This window comes from Martes martes, assembly GCF_963455335.1.
Source record: "Martes martes genome assembly, chromosome: 9".
NCBI classification, from domain to species: domain Eukaryota; kingdom Metazoa; phylum Chordata; class Mammalia; order Carnivora; family Mustelidae; genus Martes; species Martes martes.
Window position 1 is genome coordinate 78,827,253 of NC_137896.1, and position 17,227 is coordinate 78,844,479.

Here is a 17,227-nt window from a genome sequence, read left to right on the forward strand (position 1 = left end):
TTTTTGCTGTTGTCTCCTTTTATTCCCTTCATCCTAGTGGGTTATGCCTTTAAAAAACAAAATTAAATTAAAAAAAAAATTTACTGGTGTTTTAGTGGGGTTTCAAGAGGGAGTGAGTGTAAATGTGTGTTGGATCTGCCATCTTTATCTAGAAATTCATTCATGAGATTTTGATGTTCTTTTTAATGCTTGGCATATATGCTAAAATTAAAATGCTTTCCCTTAATTTGTGAATTTAATTACCCTCACACAACTTTGCAGTGATTTTCCCATGTGAGATTGCCTACATAAGCTTTTTGAAGTTTTGGTAGAACTTCCCAAACTAATAATTAGAACTTTATACTTTTGAGGTTGGGGTGGGTGGGGGGAGAATGGACTAGAAGGAGAAAAAGTAATATTTTTCTCTTTTTTTGCATCTTTCCAAAGATTGATCTAGTCTTTGCAAGACTGGCAATTCAAACCATATCAGATAATTTAGATCTAAGAGACGACTCTCGACTGAGAAGCCTTGATATAAGGTGTATTCGCAGCCTAAATGGTAAGCTTCTAAAAAGAAATCTCAGATATCTGCTTGAAAACAATTAGATCTTTTTTGCAGAACTATTAATGGACTTTTTAAGGGATTGGATTAACTCAGTTAAAAATGATGTGATTTTCTTTATATAGATAATCTGAGCACATTTAGGCATTTTAAAAGACATACATTTATTTGAAATGTTGTTTATGTTTATAGTGATGGTGCGCAGACTAAGTGGTCTCAGGACGCCTTTGCGCTCTAAAAAGTTTATTGAGAAACCCCAAAGATCTTCCATTTATGTGGGTTATATCTGTCAATATATACTATATTGGAAATAAAAACAAAATTTTAAAGCGTTTATTTCAAAATAACCCATTCTAAGTGAATATAAGTACGTTTTTGTGTGAGACTGGCTTTTTTTTTTTTTTTTGCATATTTACAAAACTCTTTGACTTAATGGAAGATAGCTAGATTATCGTATCTGTCTTTTCAGTCAGTTAATTTCTTGTAATGTTTTGATTGAAGCACAGGTAGAATCTGACCTCTTAAAGATACATAATTGGAAAAGGGAGGAGAATTTTAATAGCCTTTTCAGAAAATTGTGGATATTCTTTGATAATATAGCCAAACTTAACCAGTGACAGTATTCTTTTTCTTTTCAACAGCTTTATTGAAGTATAATTACATGTCATAAAATTTGTTCTTTTTAGTACAATTCTGTAGTCTTTACCATATTCCCAGAGTTGTACACTACAATGCAGTTTTAGAACATTTTCGTTATCTTCAAAAGATCCCTCTTACACATTTACAGTCATTCTCCTTTCCAACCCCAAGTCCTAGGCAACCACTGTTCTACTTTGTGTCTATAGATTTGCCTTTTCTGGACATTTCATGTAAATGGGATCATGCAATATGTGGTATTTTGTGTCTGGCTTCTTTCACTTAACATAGTGTTTGTGAGGTCTGTCCATGTTTGTAGCGTATATTAGAAATTTGTTCCTTTTTATTGGTGAGTAAAAGTGTTTTTTTAAAGGTTAATTTGAATATCGACTCTAAAACCACATCAATTAACTTTTTATACTCTTACATTAAAATCTATTGTTCTGTCTTGTTCTTTGAATAGATCTTTTACCCATACATGATTTTGTACTGTCATGCCTTGGTCATTAAGAAATTACTGGTTCACAAGGTTATTTGGATCTTCAAAACGTTAACACACATTTCATTATAAAATATCCAGGAAAATCACATTCATTAATATCACCACCAGTCTCATCAGAAGAGTCTTTAAATATTGGAAAGCTGTCAGTCTCACAGTAGCAGATACTAGTTGTCCAAAATTCTAATTTTTACTTGAAAGCTCAAATTTTATTATTGGTAACAAGTTTTGTCATTTGTTTTCCTTGAAGTGAGGGACTCACTTTGTTCATTTTTTAGGATTCTTCTAAGTAAAACTGGTGTTCCTTGAAAAAAAACAGGTAGTTCAGCTTTCTTTAACTTGCTCAAACATTGGATGGGTTCCTTTCCTGTTTTCTAACTTAAAATGTGTGGTGGTGAAAATAATTATTTACTAGTACAGTTTGTTGCTAAAGCTTTGGTACCAGCAAGTTTTAGCTACCACTGCTTTTGCACCACTAGTGCAAATGTTAACACAGTAAAGAGGCAAAGCTTTATTGTTATTATAAGAATAGGTTTGACAAACTTAAAAAAAAAAAAAAAAGGTTAACCTAGCATTCCCAAGGGTCCAAGACTTCTCTCTGAGAACAAAAAACTGGCTTATAGCATCTTTTATCACTGCATTTTTATTGTACTTTCAGAGTACAACAGTAAATCACAGTGTTTGTGAAATAAGGTGTATGTTAAAGCAGTTGTTACTGCTTTATTGTTTTGTTTTATAAGTTGGGGATATTTGATTAGCAGTAAAGACAAATGGTGAAAAAAGCTAAACTTACTCAGATCCATCTCTTATTTTAATATTGAATTACATTAGCCATGTACTTTTTAATTCTTTAAAAGCAAAGTAATTTCTCATATATGTGCTAAATTTCAAATACATAGAGAAAATAAGCCCACATTTTATTATCTTTGGTAGTTTTAGCATTTGAGAATCTGGAAATTAGAAATGTGTCTGAATTAACTGGATTTTGTTGCATAATGATAAATGAATGCTTTATCTTTTTTAGGATGTAGAGTTACTGATGAAATTTTGCATTTAGTGCCAAATAAAGAAACTTTTAGACTCACCCTAAGAGCAGTCAAATTATGGGCAAAACGTAAGTATCCCACATCTTTTTTAAGTTCGCATTATAAAATTACAGTTTTCAGTTGCTAATGATAGAAGCACATATGGAAACTCCTGAGTCTTTTTATACTGTTGGGAATTGAGGTCCAGTAGATTTTGGAGAATCCTGTTTTTCACGTACAGTGGTTATGGTGCTCTGAGGTGTGACTCTACCCTCCTGTTGGTTGAAAACTAAAACCTTCTGACTTTTCATCTCCAGTTTCAGCCAGGCAGTCAGAAGGAGTTAGAAGTGGAAGAGTGAAACCCTCACTATTCTTCAAGTCCTCTGTGGGCAGGACCATCTTATTCATTTTTGTCTTCCCATTACCAGCAGCACGTAGTTTGTAGTAGGTATGCAGTAAATTTATTAAATGAAGAACCTACAGTGATAGTTTAAACTTTATGTTATGACATTTTTCTAATAAAGCCTGGAACTAATTTATATATACACATAGGATATGGTTCATAAAAGTCCCAATCCTGAGCTGGCATAGCACATTTTCTGTTATTCGTAACTACATTTAAGTAGTGCTATACTTCTGGCACCAGGTTTTACCTAGTCTAAAACCACACTCTCTAATAAAACTTTTTGTGATGATGGAAATACTTCATATCCGTGCTATCCAAAAGTAATGTTGAAATGTGCAACAAAGGAACTGAATTTTAAAATTAAATTATAATTTAAAATTAAACAGTGTCTTAGAGAAGTAAAAGCATATGTCCACACAAAAATTTGTGCACACATAGGGCTTATGGGTGGCTTAGTTGGTTAAGTGTCTGACTCTTGATTTTGGCGCAGGTCATGATCTCTAGGTCTTGGAATCAAGCCCTACTTTGGGCTCCATGCTCAGGGGGAGTCTGCTTCTCTCCCTCTGCCTATGCCCCACCCCCACTCACATACACACACACACACACACACACACTCTCTCTCTCTCTCTCTCTCAAATCTTTAAAAAAAATTTATGCACAGATATTCTTAGCATTCTCATAATTCAAAAAGAGACAACCTTATGTTTATAAACTGATGAATAGATAAATAAAAGATGATATATCCATAATATGGAATGTTGGACTATTACTTGGCAATAAAAAGGACTGAGGTAAATTCCATTTATATGAAATGTCCAGAATAGGCAAATCTATAAAGATAGAAGAATAGTCCTTGCCTCAGTCTGGGAGGATTGAGAGCAAACAGGAGAGGAGTGACTGTTAACAGTTTCTCTTTGGGGTGAAGAAAGTGTTCCAGAATTGATTATGGTGGTGGGTACACAACTCTGTGAATATGCTAAAAGCCATTAGTTTTTAACATTTTACATTGATGAAACCTATGCTATATGAATGATATCTCCGTAAAGCTGTTAACCAAAAAAATGCTACATGTGATTTGTGGCTACCATATTGGAAGTACATATCTAAAAAGACCTTTAAGCAAGTAGGATTTGTCCTTGGGCTCATTTAACCTTATATAGTCAGAATAAAGTAATTTGCAAGAAAGGGATATCACAATTTTTCTTCCCTTACAGATTAAATACCATGTCTTGTCAATTCTTAGATGCATATTTTACATACTTTAACATATCTGAAATTGACATTTTGTATCTTTCTTTCTTGATTAGTAGGACATAAAATAATGCTGTATTATGTAATTGAGGACCTAATAGGTTTGATGAAATATGGTAATACTTTTTTATAGATTGCTCTAAGAAACAATTTAAGAGAAATAACTAATATCAATGGTATCTTGTACTTTATGGAGATAGATTGAAATTCTGCAAAATACTGAAGTTAGTCCACCTTTACCCTTGATTTTAAAATGCCCATGAATATGATTACTAATGAAATATTTATTCTTTGTACTTGTAAACCCTCCAGATATCTTTCCTCCTTCCTTTCATTTCTTTCTCAACCATAGCTATTGAAAAGGGGGAAATTCCAGTGTTATATCAATAGAGCCTGATTCGGCAGTCAGATCTGAGGCAGGGAACTGAGGTGTCTGTTTTGGAGAAGTAGGGGGACAAGATGCAGCTTATAGTTTACTAATAAAAGGTCTGCTTATTGATTGTATAATGTTATTTCCAGAGGGGAAAGGATAACTAAGAACAGTCGTAGGAATAAGTTATCCTTATTCCTTATAGTTGAATGTCACGGATAGATCCTAACAATAATTAACAAATATATTAATTTTCTAGGACGTGGTATTTATTCCAACATGCTGGGATTCCTTGGTGGTGTCTCCTGGGCAATGCTAGTTGCAAGAACTTGTCAATTATACCCAAATGCAGCAGCTTCTACTTTAGTTCATAAGTTCTTTTTAGTTTTTTCCAAGTGGTAAGTATTCATATGCATACTTTATTTACTAGTTTCTGCCTTTACATAAATTTGTTCAGCAATTTAAGACAGATGCATAGACTTTTTCTCTTGTCTTCCATTCCTTTTAAGTTAAAAGTTTAAAGACATCAAATTTGAGGCAATGATGAGACACCACATGGCGCTTTCTCCTGGGGTTGGGAGAGGTTTGTAAATGTAGGCTTTTAGCTTGAGAGTGGTCATAATTATTTGCCTCTGATGACTAGCTACATATAGCTTAATGTCTTATATGTAAAACAGAGGTGATAATCATAGCTACTATGTGGATTTATTAGTATTTTCAGTAAAATTAGCCCTTGTTGCTATTAAGTTATCAGAGTTAAATCCATGTAAGCAAATAGAAGGAAGAGGAAAACTCAAATTTTTTTTTAAAATTTATCTATTTATTTTAGAGTGGGGAGTGGTCAGAGGGAGAGAAAGAATCTTAAGCAGTGTCCATGCCCAGCACAGAGCCTGATGTGGGGCTCAGTTTCATAACCCTGAGATCATGACCTGACCTGAGCCAAAATCAAGAGTCCGACACTTAACTGACTAAGGCACTGAGGTGCCCCTGGAAAATTCAGATTTAAATTAATTATAGCTTAATGAGCTAAACAGTATTTGCCCTTTCAGAAGACACATTTAAAATATAACCACTTTGTATACTTGCTTCCCTTGCCCATTTGTTTTTTTCAATACCAAATACCCATCCACAATGTTTGCTCTATGAAAGTTAAGAGAGATTCTGATGATTTTAACATTTCATATAGTTCCTGAAGTGAGATCCTGTGCGAATTAATTTGTCTTATTTATGTTAGGGAATGGCCAAATCCTGTGCTGCTGAAGCAACCAGAAGAAAGCAATTTGAATTTGCCTGTTTGGGATCCTCGGGTATGTGACTTATTACCGAAACTGAACCTTCTAGGCAAAGGATGATTCTCTAAACTGCAATCTAAAAATAATTCTTCTTATTCCTGCTCATCTTCCTTCTGTATAGCTATAGTTCTTTCTGTCTGCTGTGTTTTTTGGTGCAGGTGATTTGTATCTCAAATTCTGATCCAAATGTTATGTCATTAAAAATCACCCGTATAAAAGTAGATGAGTGGGTGTATCAACCAAAATGTCATAATCCATTGTTAAAAACTGTCTTATTAAGTAATTAGTTATAACTAATAAAGTGCTGAAGTATATAAAAGATTTACTTTGCCCTGCAATTTAAAGCAGACTCGTGGTTCTAAGCTAGCATAACTCTCACCTTGCATTTTCATTTGCTTTTAGAGTGAGTGCTCATTCCTCTGAGTTACCTATAGGGAGTTGCCCATTGAGTGGGTGCAGAAAGAAGATTAAGAATCATTGGATTAATAATGCTTTTTGCAACTATGATACTGTATTTTCTTGGTTCTAAAAGACCATTGTTTATAAGATGCACCATCAGTTCAACAGCTTTTCAGAGGAAAAATACACTTTTACAGAGGTGCCTTTGAATATCAGACATACCTGACTTCAGAAATAAATGTAGTTGGGGAGGGAAAATGTACTTAAAATTGGGGAAATGTAGTATTAAATTTATATTTCATATTCTTCAGACTTTTGGGGAAATGAAGTGAGGACAACTGAAATAGGAGAATAGATCAATTATTCTGCTTCTAATTTCACAGGTAAATCCATCAGATAGGTATCATCTCATGCCCATAATCACCCCTGCCTACCCACAGCAGAATTCTACGTATAATGTGTCCACCTCAACTCGAACAGTAATGGTAGAAGAATTTAAACAAGGTAAACCTGTTGGCCCTTTCCCACAAGTTTTTGATTTACAACAGTTTTATTCTAAAGTGCAGTTATGCCTGTTATTTCTAAAAATTCTTTCAAATATGTATTTATTCTTTCAGTAATGGTTTTCCAAAATATAATAAGTCCAAAATGGAGCCAGCCCAATCTGTTTGAAATTGATTTTTGTGTTCTGAAAAGTACATATTTTTTTTTTTTCCCCCTTAAGAATTTGGGAGAGTTCGAGGTTTGGGGATAGAGTGATCCAGAAGCTGGTAATAAAATAGCCCATTTTCAAAATTAGTCTCTCTTTTGTTTTTAATTTAGGTCTTGCAGTCACAGATGAAATCCTTCAAGGGAAATCAGACTGGTCCAAACTACTTGAGCCACCAAATTTTTTTCAAAAGTATAGGTATTTGAAATTTTGTATTTTGTGTGTGTGTGTTTAAAGAAGAATGTTAAACTTAGAAAGTTAATATGTGATGGGTGACTTGGTCACATATATTTCAAGTGAGGTAGAGAATAGGTTAGCAGAAATCCTAAATGTTGAGTTTGTGTATTCTAGTAGTATCTAACCCAGTATTAGTGGTGTTTGTTTTAGTGAATCGTTTTTAATTGTAGGGTCTAGAATTAATTTTGTGAAAATCAGAGCATGTTCTAATTTTCATAAGCTGTGTGCCTGCATTAGTTCTTTTGTTCAGTGGGAGGAAGAAAGAAAAAGTAATGATGGAAGAGCAGACCCTAACTATGTTTCTGGCTTTTTTTTCCCTCCAATTGTGGCTAAAAATTCTTCATAGACATTATATAGTATTGACTGCCAGTGCATCAACAGAAGAAAACCATCTAGAGTGGTAAGACTGATATTCAAGTTGTGTACTTACTTTGTAGTGATAACATTTTTATGATGTTTTACCATTTACAAAACATTTATCCTTAAAATTATTAAATCATACTTGTTTACATGACTGTGCAGCATCAGTGTTTAAGAAATGCTGTCAAATCAATGTTTCAGACTTAGAAGTAACATAAAATAACGGTATGTGTATAGTCTTTGCCTTTTGCCACTTCTCAGATTTAAGCAAAATTGTGAGGCACCTCGAATGATTCTGTTACCTCTTACTGACTTTTCCATCCTTGCCATCACGTTTCCCCATCGAAACTAGAAGGAAAATACATTTTTTATATTCTTTTAATTTAGGAGATTAGTGGCATGAAAGCTTCTGTCAGCAGATAAGGGAAGCATTTTTGGTCAAGCAGCAATGCATTATTTCTAGTAAATCCAAATTCATTCTCTCTGCCTCCAGTGTACTGACATCCCTAACTCTTACCAGGCAGAAGCTTTTAGGCCACCAGAAATGGTTTTGCTTTCCTCAGGTGTGACCTCTGGGAAGGGAAACATGATACTGTTTTATTTTTGATTCCCAAGTTTAGTGCTTATTTTATTGGTAATTAAAGAGACACTGAAAAGAATCCTGTCACCAAAACAGAATATTTCATTGATAGGGGTGCCTGGGTGGCTTAGTTGGTTAAGCTTCTGATTCTTGGTTTTGGCTCTGGTCATGATCTCAGAGTCATGGGATGGGCTCCATGCTCAGTGTGGAGTCTGCTTATCCCTCTCCCTCTACTTCTCCCCCACTTGAATATAGCACTCTCACTCTCTCACTCTCAATAAATAAATAAAATCTTAAAAAAAAAAGAATTTTCATTTGTCTAGATCGGAAATTGGGAAACTATGGTCTGGGCCAAATCTAGTTTGCCACATGTTTTTAAAAATAAAGTTTTATTGAGGGGGCACCTGAGGGGGCTTAGTCGAATGAGCATGTGACTCTTGATTTTGGGGTTGTGAGTTTGAGCCCCATGTTAGGTATAGAGATCACTAAATATTTTAAATAAAGTTTTCTTGAAATAGAGCCATGCTCACTCATTTATATATTGTCTGGCCTCTTTCCTGCTATATGGCAGAGTTGAATAGTTGCAACAGAAACTGGCCCACAAAGCCTAAAATACTTACTATCTGCCCCTTATTAGAAAGTTTGCCAACCTCTTATTTAGATAACACTGAGCAGTAACCCAGCGTCCCATATATGTGCTGTTGAAGCACACACAGTTACAATGAATAGGCTTTTTCAAGTGTTTGAATAATGTAAAAATGTCCTTGTCGTTATTCTTTCTAGTTAATGAAATCATTGTAAGTTAATATAACCGACAGTAGTCCACTTAGAAAACAAAGTTGCAGAAACTTGATGAAACTTTCCATGTTTTAGTAGTATCTGATCTGATTTTACTGAAACTTTTATAAGTGTAATATCTAGTACCAATTTTATGAAAATATGAGCACATTTATCATGAATTAGGTGCTAGTTATTAGAGCTTTTTTCCCCCATGTTATTTAAACATATCTTAGTTTTAGCGTATAGACATAAGATTTGAAAGTGAAAAAGTATTTAGAACCAGATTAACCAACGGTTTTTGTTCATGCTCCAATCATGACTGTTTTATGGTCTTAACAGGCCAGGATAGTTTAGATCAGGAATTCACTGAATAGACAGTTCTTTTAAAAAGGGAAGGGGGAAACACAGAAATTGACCAAGTTACTTGTAATTTACTTAAATGGTATTTTAAACAGTCCGTAATATATTGAACTAAATTTTTTTAATGAACATGTAAAGCAGCATAGCTAATATGCTTTTTGGGTTACTTAGATGTAGTTTCCAAATTTAAAAGGAAAAATTTTGTTCACTGTTCTATTTCAGGGTTGGATTAGTGGAATCTAAAATTCGTGTGCTTGTTGGAAACTTGGAACGAAATGAATTTATTACTCTTGCCCATGTAAATCCCCAGTCATTCCCAGGAAATAAGGAACATCATAAAGAGTAAGCTAATTATTAATTATTGTTTAGTACTGTATTTCTTAGATAATGTTATTTAACAAAATATGCATTGTTTAAGATCAGTTGTAAGATTGTCATTTAACAAGCGTTGATGGGGGAGAATGATACATTATTTGAGCATGAGCGGTCATGCATTAAAACTAGTAGATGCTGTATTGGTAGCCCACAGACCCCAGCAGAAACTCTATCGTAAAATTTGGAGCATCTTTAAGTAGAATTTTAGTATGTAGTTTACAAAGCCATTTAATCCTCTTTATAACAACACAGGATAACTGATTGGTACTGTTGTGGTCAGTTTTAAGAATTTAGCCAAACCATTACAATTTGTATTTATGGTGCCAAGTTTGAATTACCAAATGACATCTGTGAAATTATAAAAAAAAATTAATGCAAATTTAAAATTTTTATTTTATAGCAACAATTACGTATCAATGTGGTTCCTTGGAATAATTTTTCGGAGAGTAGAAAATGCAGAAAGTGTTAACATAGACTTGACCTATGATATACAGTCATTTACTGATACAGGTAAGACTTTGTCATCGTGGAGCTGTAGTTCTCAACCTCGGCTGTATCTGCCTTGTATCTGCCAACGTCTAGGTATCTGCCATGGACCTGGCTAGCTCTGTTTTTCAGTTGGTTAAATGAATATGGTACATCCCTATTATGAAAACCTGTGCTGCTGTTTAAAAAAGAAACTATCTCTAAGATATTAAGTGGGGGGAATGTTGCCAAACAGTGTGTATGGTGCACTACCATTTCTATAAATAAGTAAAAAAAAAAAAAAAAAAATGTGTGAGCATGTTTGCTTATAAATAGATAGAATATCTCTGGAAGGATATATAGTTTTTAAAAAAGAAGCTGGCAGAACTGGTTGCTTTAGGTCAAGGGGCCAGGTATGTCTAAGGGTAGGGCGAGGAGACTTCACTCAGTGCCCTGAACTGTTTGAGTTTTGTACCAAATGATGGTATTATCTATTTAAAAACGAACAAAAAAAACCCAAACCCATACAGGTGATTTTTATTTTCATTCTGCACAGATAGAAGCACAATCATAAAGATGATTTTTGTATTAACATGTACTAACAGTTGTACAGCTTGCTGATTATGTTTCAGAATCAGTGAAAGAGTGTCTTTCACGTGTAGCTCCCTAATGACACCTCTCTGGAATATCTTATCTGTTATAAATTTGGAGTTGTCTTAATAGTGTACATTCATACTATTAATATTTTTGGCTTGGCTCATCTGAGTTGTCTAAATTCTTCTAAACTAGCTTTCATATTTATCATGAAAATGCAGATTCCTGCACATCACATCAGCTCTACTGTGTCCCCCACTCTGGGAGTGGAGCCAGAGAATCTTCAAGTTGAACAAGCACTCCTGGTGATGCTTTTATACGCAATCTGGAATGCAAACATAAATTTTTCCATTCTAATTTGGACTCACTTTTCCAAAAGCAGGAGGTTGGGAAGCTCTGTTTATTATAGATTTATAGAATGTTCTTCTTTAGAAAACTAAAGATAACTGAGACCCCCAAGAGATTAGATAATTTACCACATGTCACAGTAGTTACTGTGCAAAAGAAGCCTCTTATCTGAGTCTTCAGTAAGCTTATAATCTAATTTGATAATGGTTGAACATACATTGAATAATGTGTGTTAGTAAAACTGACTTTCTTGCAAGATCTGAAAAGCACTAGAAATGGTACTCTAGGTCAGTGTGTGTTTTAGTCTCAGTAAGTTGTTCAGGGCTGTTGAGCCTCATTTCCCTACTTGTATAATAAGGATGTATTTCTAGGTCGTTCCTAACAGTCTGACATCCTGATTAGTGTAGTAAAAGAAGCTTCATGGAGGAGAAGAGCTCAAATTGCATCTTGGATATTTAGTGTAAGGATTAGTTTAGACTTGGGCAAGTAATTATGAGAAAGAGATTGCCTTTTGGGAAAAAAACAGAAAACAGGATTTGGAAGAAATTCGTGGGTTTATTTTGTTAATGAGATTGAATTACTGGAAAATTTTAGAAGTTGGACATGGGAAAACTAGTTGGTACTTATTTTTTTCTAAGACTTTATTTCTTTAGAGAGAGAGAGAGAGAGAGAGAGCGCTCACATGCACATGTGCACTAGCAGGGAGCAGGGAGGGAGAGAATCTTAAGCAGGCTCTATACCCAACACAAGAGTCAATCTTATGACCCTCAGATCATGACCCAAGCTGTAAGAGTTGGATGCTTAACCAACTGAGCCACCCAGGTGCCCCTAACTGGTACTTAAATAGGATTGGGATATGGTGAAAATATTTGAGAAATAGTTGTTCTATAAGCAGGGTGGGTATGTGTGTTTGTGAGATAATGGGGAGATACCAAATGCATTTTAGAGAAAGAAAACAAACCTCTTGGTTCAGGAAGAACTTGCCCATTTAACATATTAACATTGTTACAGTGTACAGACAGGCAAATAATATAAACATGCTAAAGGAAGGAATGAAAATTGAAGCAACTCATGTTAAAAAAAAGCAGCTTCATCACTACCTTCCCGCAGAGATTCTTCAAAAGAAGAAAAAGGTGAGTTTGTAATCTTAACTTTGCAGTGTATGGTTCCACTCAGACGCGTGATCCCAGGACCAGATTTGCATTTATAATAGCCTCCCAAACCTACTGAGAAAAAAGGAAAGAAAGGTACAATTCAATCAATCAAGAACTAAAATCCCTCCTTCATTAATCGCAAGAGATAATTCATTTTATGTACTTCTGAATTGAAACCTCTAATTATTTTCATTTGCTTTTTGAAATCCTAACTGCTTTCCCCTCTTCCAGCAAAGTCTTTCTGATGTTAGTCGAAGTTCAAGTGGACCACAATCCAAAAGATCATCTCTAGATAGCAATTGTTTGGATAGCTCCAGGGACACTGATAATGGAACACCTTTTAATTCCCCAGTGTCTACAAACAAACCTTCCAAGCCGGACGTTCCTCCTTCAGGAGAAACAGAAAGGTCTGTCTTTCAGAATTTTCAGTCTTCAGTTTGGGGATGATGTAAACTTTTCTGTACCTTTTAGCTAAATATCTTGTTAATATATTTTATTTTACCAATTGCTAGTCATTTTCTAGCTAGAAATACTTGGCAATTTGTTGTAATCCTTGGGACATGGGGTAGGCTTATGAAGATGTAGGATTAGATCAGTACACACAGAAATGCACAGGTTTTTCTCTTTTCTCACTTTTTACTTGGTCCTCTGCCTTTCATCCCCTTTTCTCATCCTCCAATGAAATGTTAAAGTGGAAGTACTTGAAGAAATAATCCTGAATGTTAAGAGTGTTTTCAATAAGTAACACAGATTATTCAATGATAATTCAAAACTTTTAATAGGAGTAATGCTGAGCCTGCTGCTGTCATTGTGGAAAAGCCACTGAGTGTCCCCCCAGCACAAGGACTATCTATCCCAGTCATTGGTGCAAGTAGGTATCCATACTTGTCTTAGTAATTATTTTACTACTACATATACATTTAATGACTAGAATTTTTCTTTCCTTTTCAGAAGTTGATTCTGCAGTAAAAACTGTATCACCCCCAGCTGTGTGCACCATTCCTACTGTAGTAGGACGAAATGTCATTCCTAGAATCCCAACACCCCACAACCCTGCCCAGGGACAACCACATCTTAATGGAATGTCAGCTAAGAATGTTACACACAAGAGATCCCATTCCCCATCCGTAGATGGGTCTTCTAAGAGGTTGAAAGACATAGAAAAGGTAAAGCTACAACCTTACTGATAATTCTGTAGTTCTTTTATTGTTTGTTTAAGTTAAACTAGCACTAGAGAAATTCACAATTCTCCATAGCTTAGTGCTCCCTTAGGACTGTTTAAAAAGAATATTTTCCCAAACCCTAAAGGAATAATACTGATTGTTCGTCCTAAATTGAAATTAGTAATAGATCTGAAAACTTGACTGATTGGTCTGAGTTTCTCCTTGACTTACCCAGAGGTCACTGTTGGTAACTAATCATATTTATTAGGTGTTAAAACGTTGAGGTCTTCTGCCTCCAGTAGGTGGTGGTAAGACTACTTTGTTACCATCTGCTTTGAGTTAACCAAAAAGATCACTCCAGAAGTTAATGGTAGCAGCTGAATTTAGTCTAATTTAAATTCTTTTCCCTCACCAACCCTTGTTTGCAGTATTTTTGATGAAAGCCTTATCACTAGTTTCTCAGCTTATATAGATTATATGGTTTTTGTAGGTAATAATAGCAATTCATCTTAATGTTTATATTCTAGTTTATTCGGCTTGAATCAACGTTTAAGGAATCACGTGCTCCTGAAGATAGAAAAAGAAAAGCAATGGTAAATGTATTAATAATGTGCCTCAAAATATTACTTTCAGAGAGCTATGTATCAGGAAAAGTACTGTATTTGAAAGTGGATCAGATAGGTCTGTGAAGTTTGGGTTGTGTTTTTTTGTGTGTAGAAATAAGCATACAAAGAAAAAGTTTTCATTTGAATATAATTCTGTTTTTAGGATGCCATTGGAGGAGAATGTATGCCTATTCCAACAATTGATACATCACGCAAAAAGGTAACAAAGTCTTATTCATAGGTAATCTACAGGTACAAAAAGCTTATGATCCTTGTACTGAGTGAAACAACAGGATAAGATTTTGTCCCTGTCCTCAAAGATCAGCAGTATAGTTGGGAGTTGGGGTGGAAGTAGCAAACAGTGTCTGGTCATTAAATATATGTACCTCAGAAGGGAGGAAAAGAGGAGGTAGTTTAAGACTTCATTATTTATTCGGATTATGTTTAGCCTTTGTTTTTAAAGAAGTTTAGTGCTCAGTATAGTAATTGCTTACCAACACTTGATAGTATATTTTTGTTGTACATCACTGCTAACTATTAAAATTTAGGTTTGGTACTTATTAATATTTTGGAAGAGCCAAATGTATCAGTATTCATGGTAAATATCTTTAAAACATGAGCTAAAGAGTCCCTAAATCTCAATTTAAAAATTTGTTTTTCAAAGAATTACCACTGAAACTAATGATATGCTATTATTAAGGATGGTAAGTTAATAAGCAGGTGCTCAAAAATCAGCTGTGTGTATGTGTGTGTGTGTGTTCAGAGATAGCCCTTCTCTGAGAGTTTACAGTGAAAAAAAATGGCTTGTTTTCACCCCGTTAAAGAGTAAAGTACTTGTCAACAGTCAACTTTCACCCTGCCAGGTACCTCACGATGTATTGGCCATTTTATTTTTTTTATTTTAAGATTTTATTTATTTGACAGACAGAGATTATAAGTAGACAGAGAGGCAGGCAGAGAGGAAGGGAAGCAGGCTCCCTGCTGAGCAGAGAGCCCGATGCAGAGCTCCCATCGTTATAGGCAGAGGCTGTAACCCACTGAGCCACCCAGGCACCCCATGTATTGGCCATTTTAAAACAAACAGAAAGTATCTTTTCTCTGAACCTCTGCTCTTGACCTCCAACTCTATTAAAAAAAAAAGTCCCCCAAACAATGAAGTGTCTGTGAATGTTGGAAGAAAATATCCAACACATACATGAGTGTTTAAGAGCCTAAGGGATATGGAAGAAAACTCAGTTTTGTGACTGATTTACTAGTTGGGACTTGATAATATATATTTGCTTTTTCTTCTTTGTTTCTATCCTTTTCTAATAGAGACTACCCAGTAAAGAACTACCAGATTCATCATCTCCGGTTCCAGCAAATAACATCCGAGTCATCAAAAATTCCATTCGACTGACCCTTAATCGGTAAAAGCAGTGCCTCCTTACTTAAGTGAATATGCAATCATTTAGTGGCATAGATGCAGCCACTCTTTAAAATAGATGTGGCTGTCATACATAAAATAAGGTGAAAGTTTCAGTCATCGGACTAACGACCTTGAAGTGGTTTTTGAACTCTCACACTTTGACCTGCAGATGCCGTAGCATTCTCTCATTGATTGCTACATGCACTTCTGTGAGGATCACCTGCTATCAAATTGTCATCTACAATATTACGGCTTTGCGTTGGAGGTTTTACTGCCTTAACTTTCGATGCTTGTTTCTCTGTTGTGGGAACCAGTTCTTGGCTCTTTGGACACGGATAAAACAAGTCCTGAACTTTTTCTTTTTCTTTTTTCTTTTTTTTTTTTTTTTTTGTAAGTCTTATGTTATAATCATTGTATAGAACTGAAAAAGTTGAAAACAAAACAAAAAAAATTGTCTTGTAATTTTCCAAATGTTAACACATTTACTTTAGCATTGAAGCCACTTTGTGAAACCTGAGATAAATGAATGTGAGGTATCTTTTCTGCTTTTCTCATTTGTGTAGATGTACTTATTGTCTATTCTGTTGATTTAAATTATTTTTTTTCCAGAATGGCACATGGAATATTTAAATTTCTTTTTTTTTTTTTTTGTGCCTTTCTGTCCAAGTGTTGCATAGTTACCAGGGAGGATTAGTCCAGTGATTACATAAGAGTTGGGCACCATAAATTCTCTATATTTTGCCTCCCATGGAGGCCTTTGAAATGCATCTTTATAAAGAATCAGAATATAACCAAGATACTGAAAGTCAGTATATGAATGGTAAAATTGTTACATATCCTAGCTCATGCCATTCTTGTTAGTTGACTGGTATTTTTTACTGAGGAGCAACTCATTCCAGCACCAACAATAAGATAACTTGAAGTATGGCAAACTTGTATTTTTAAGGTGTAAAAATAACTTGGCATGGAATTCTTGACCATTACTTACCCCACAACTTCAAACAGTTTCTTCATGGACTAGGCATGCAGAAATAAGCAGTGGATTTTACTGAAACCTAAAGGCATTTTTGAATGACATTGTTACCAACCATTAATTGGCTCAGGACCTTTGTAATTTTTATTTAACTATATGAGTTGTCTTTTTTTACACTGCTTTTTTCAGTGCATTTCTTAATATTTTTTAAGTTTCATGAACGCATGCTCAGTTTATTAAAATCCATAACCATGTAATTCTTGTAATATGTTGATTCAGTGTTTTGTAAATGAAGTCGTATGTATTTTCAGAGTATTTTTGTATGTACTGTAAGATACCATCTTTTCAAAGAGAAAACTTTAAAACCTTTACTGTCTCTCTTTAGTCTAATTTTTTAAATATGGATTATGCTTGAATTATTCTTAAATGTATAGATTGCACAGCCAGGAATGCTAGTATTTATTACCTTCTTCAGCTGTCACTCAGCAATTTAGTAGGTTCTGGTAGGAAAAACACAAAATGGTACATTTGAATAGTGCAGGGAAAATACTCGGTTATATATTTTATAGGACTTGTGGGACTCACTTAGCCCAAGGAGTAATAACCTGTAATCTCTTGCAGGCCCCTTACCACAGAGTTGAAATGCTTGGAACTCTGATAGAGAGAGCAGTATCCTTCTCCCTTACCTGTTCCCTGA

At 34.7% G+C, this 17,227-nt stretch overlaps 1 protein-coding gene across 1 annotated transcript in view; it reads left to right on the top strand.

The window, feature by feature from the left end:
• PAPOLG (poly(A) polymerase gamma) overlaps positions 1-16,900 on the top strand; it is a 28,775-nt gene extending 11,875 nt beyond the window's left edge. Inside the window, exons 7-22 of the mRNA XM_080813203.1 lie at positions 427-538; positions 2,701-2,790; positions 4,988-5,126; positions 5,963-6,035; positions 6,803-6,923; positions 7,242-7,326; positions 7,712-7,765; positions 9,668-9,787; positions 10,221-10,330; positions 12,239-12,360; positions 12,613-12,788; positions 13,164-13,252; positions 13,333-13,547; positions 14,072-14,137; positions 14,313-14,369; positions 15,464-16,900. Of these exons, the coding sequence (XP_080669329.1) occupies positions 427-538; positions 2,701-2,790; positions 4,988-5,126; positions 5,963-6,035; positions 6,803-6,923; positions 7,242-7,326; positions 7,712-7,765; positions 9,668-9,787; positions 10,221-10,330; positions 12,239-12,360; positions 12,613-12,788; positions 13,164-13,252; positions 13,333-13,547; positions 14,072-14,137; positions 14,313-14,369; positions 15,464-15,562 (1,728 nt within the window). The 3' untranslated portion in view covers positions 15,563-16,900. The remainder of the gene's footprint in view (positions 1-426; positions 539-2,700; positions 2,791-4,987; positions 5,127-5,962; positions 6,036-6,802; positions 6,924-7,241; positions 7,327-7,711; positions 7,766-9,667; positions 9,788-10,220; positions 10,331-12,238; positions 12,361-12,612; positions 12,789-13,163; positions 13,253-13,332; positions 13,548-14,071; positions 14,138-14,312; positions 14,370-15,463) is intronic.
• The last annotated feature ends 327 nt before the right edge of the window (positions 16,901-17,227 follow it).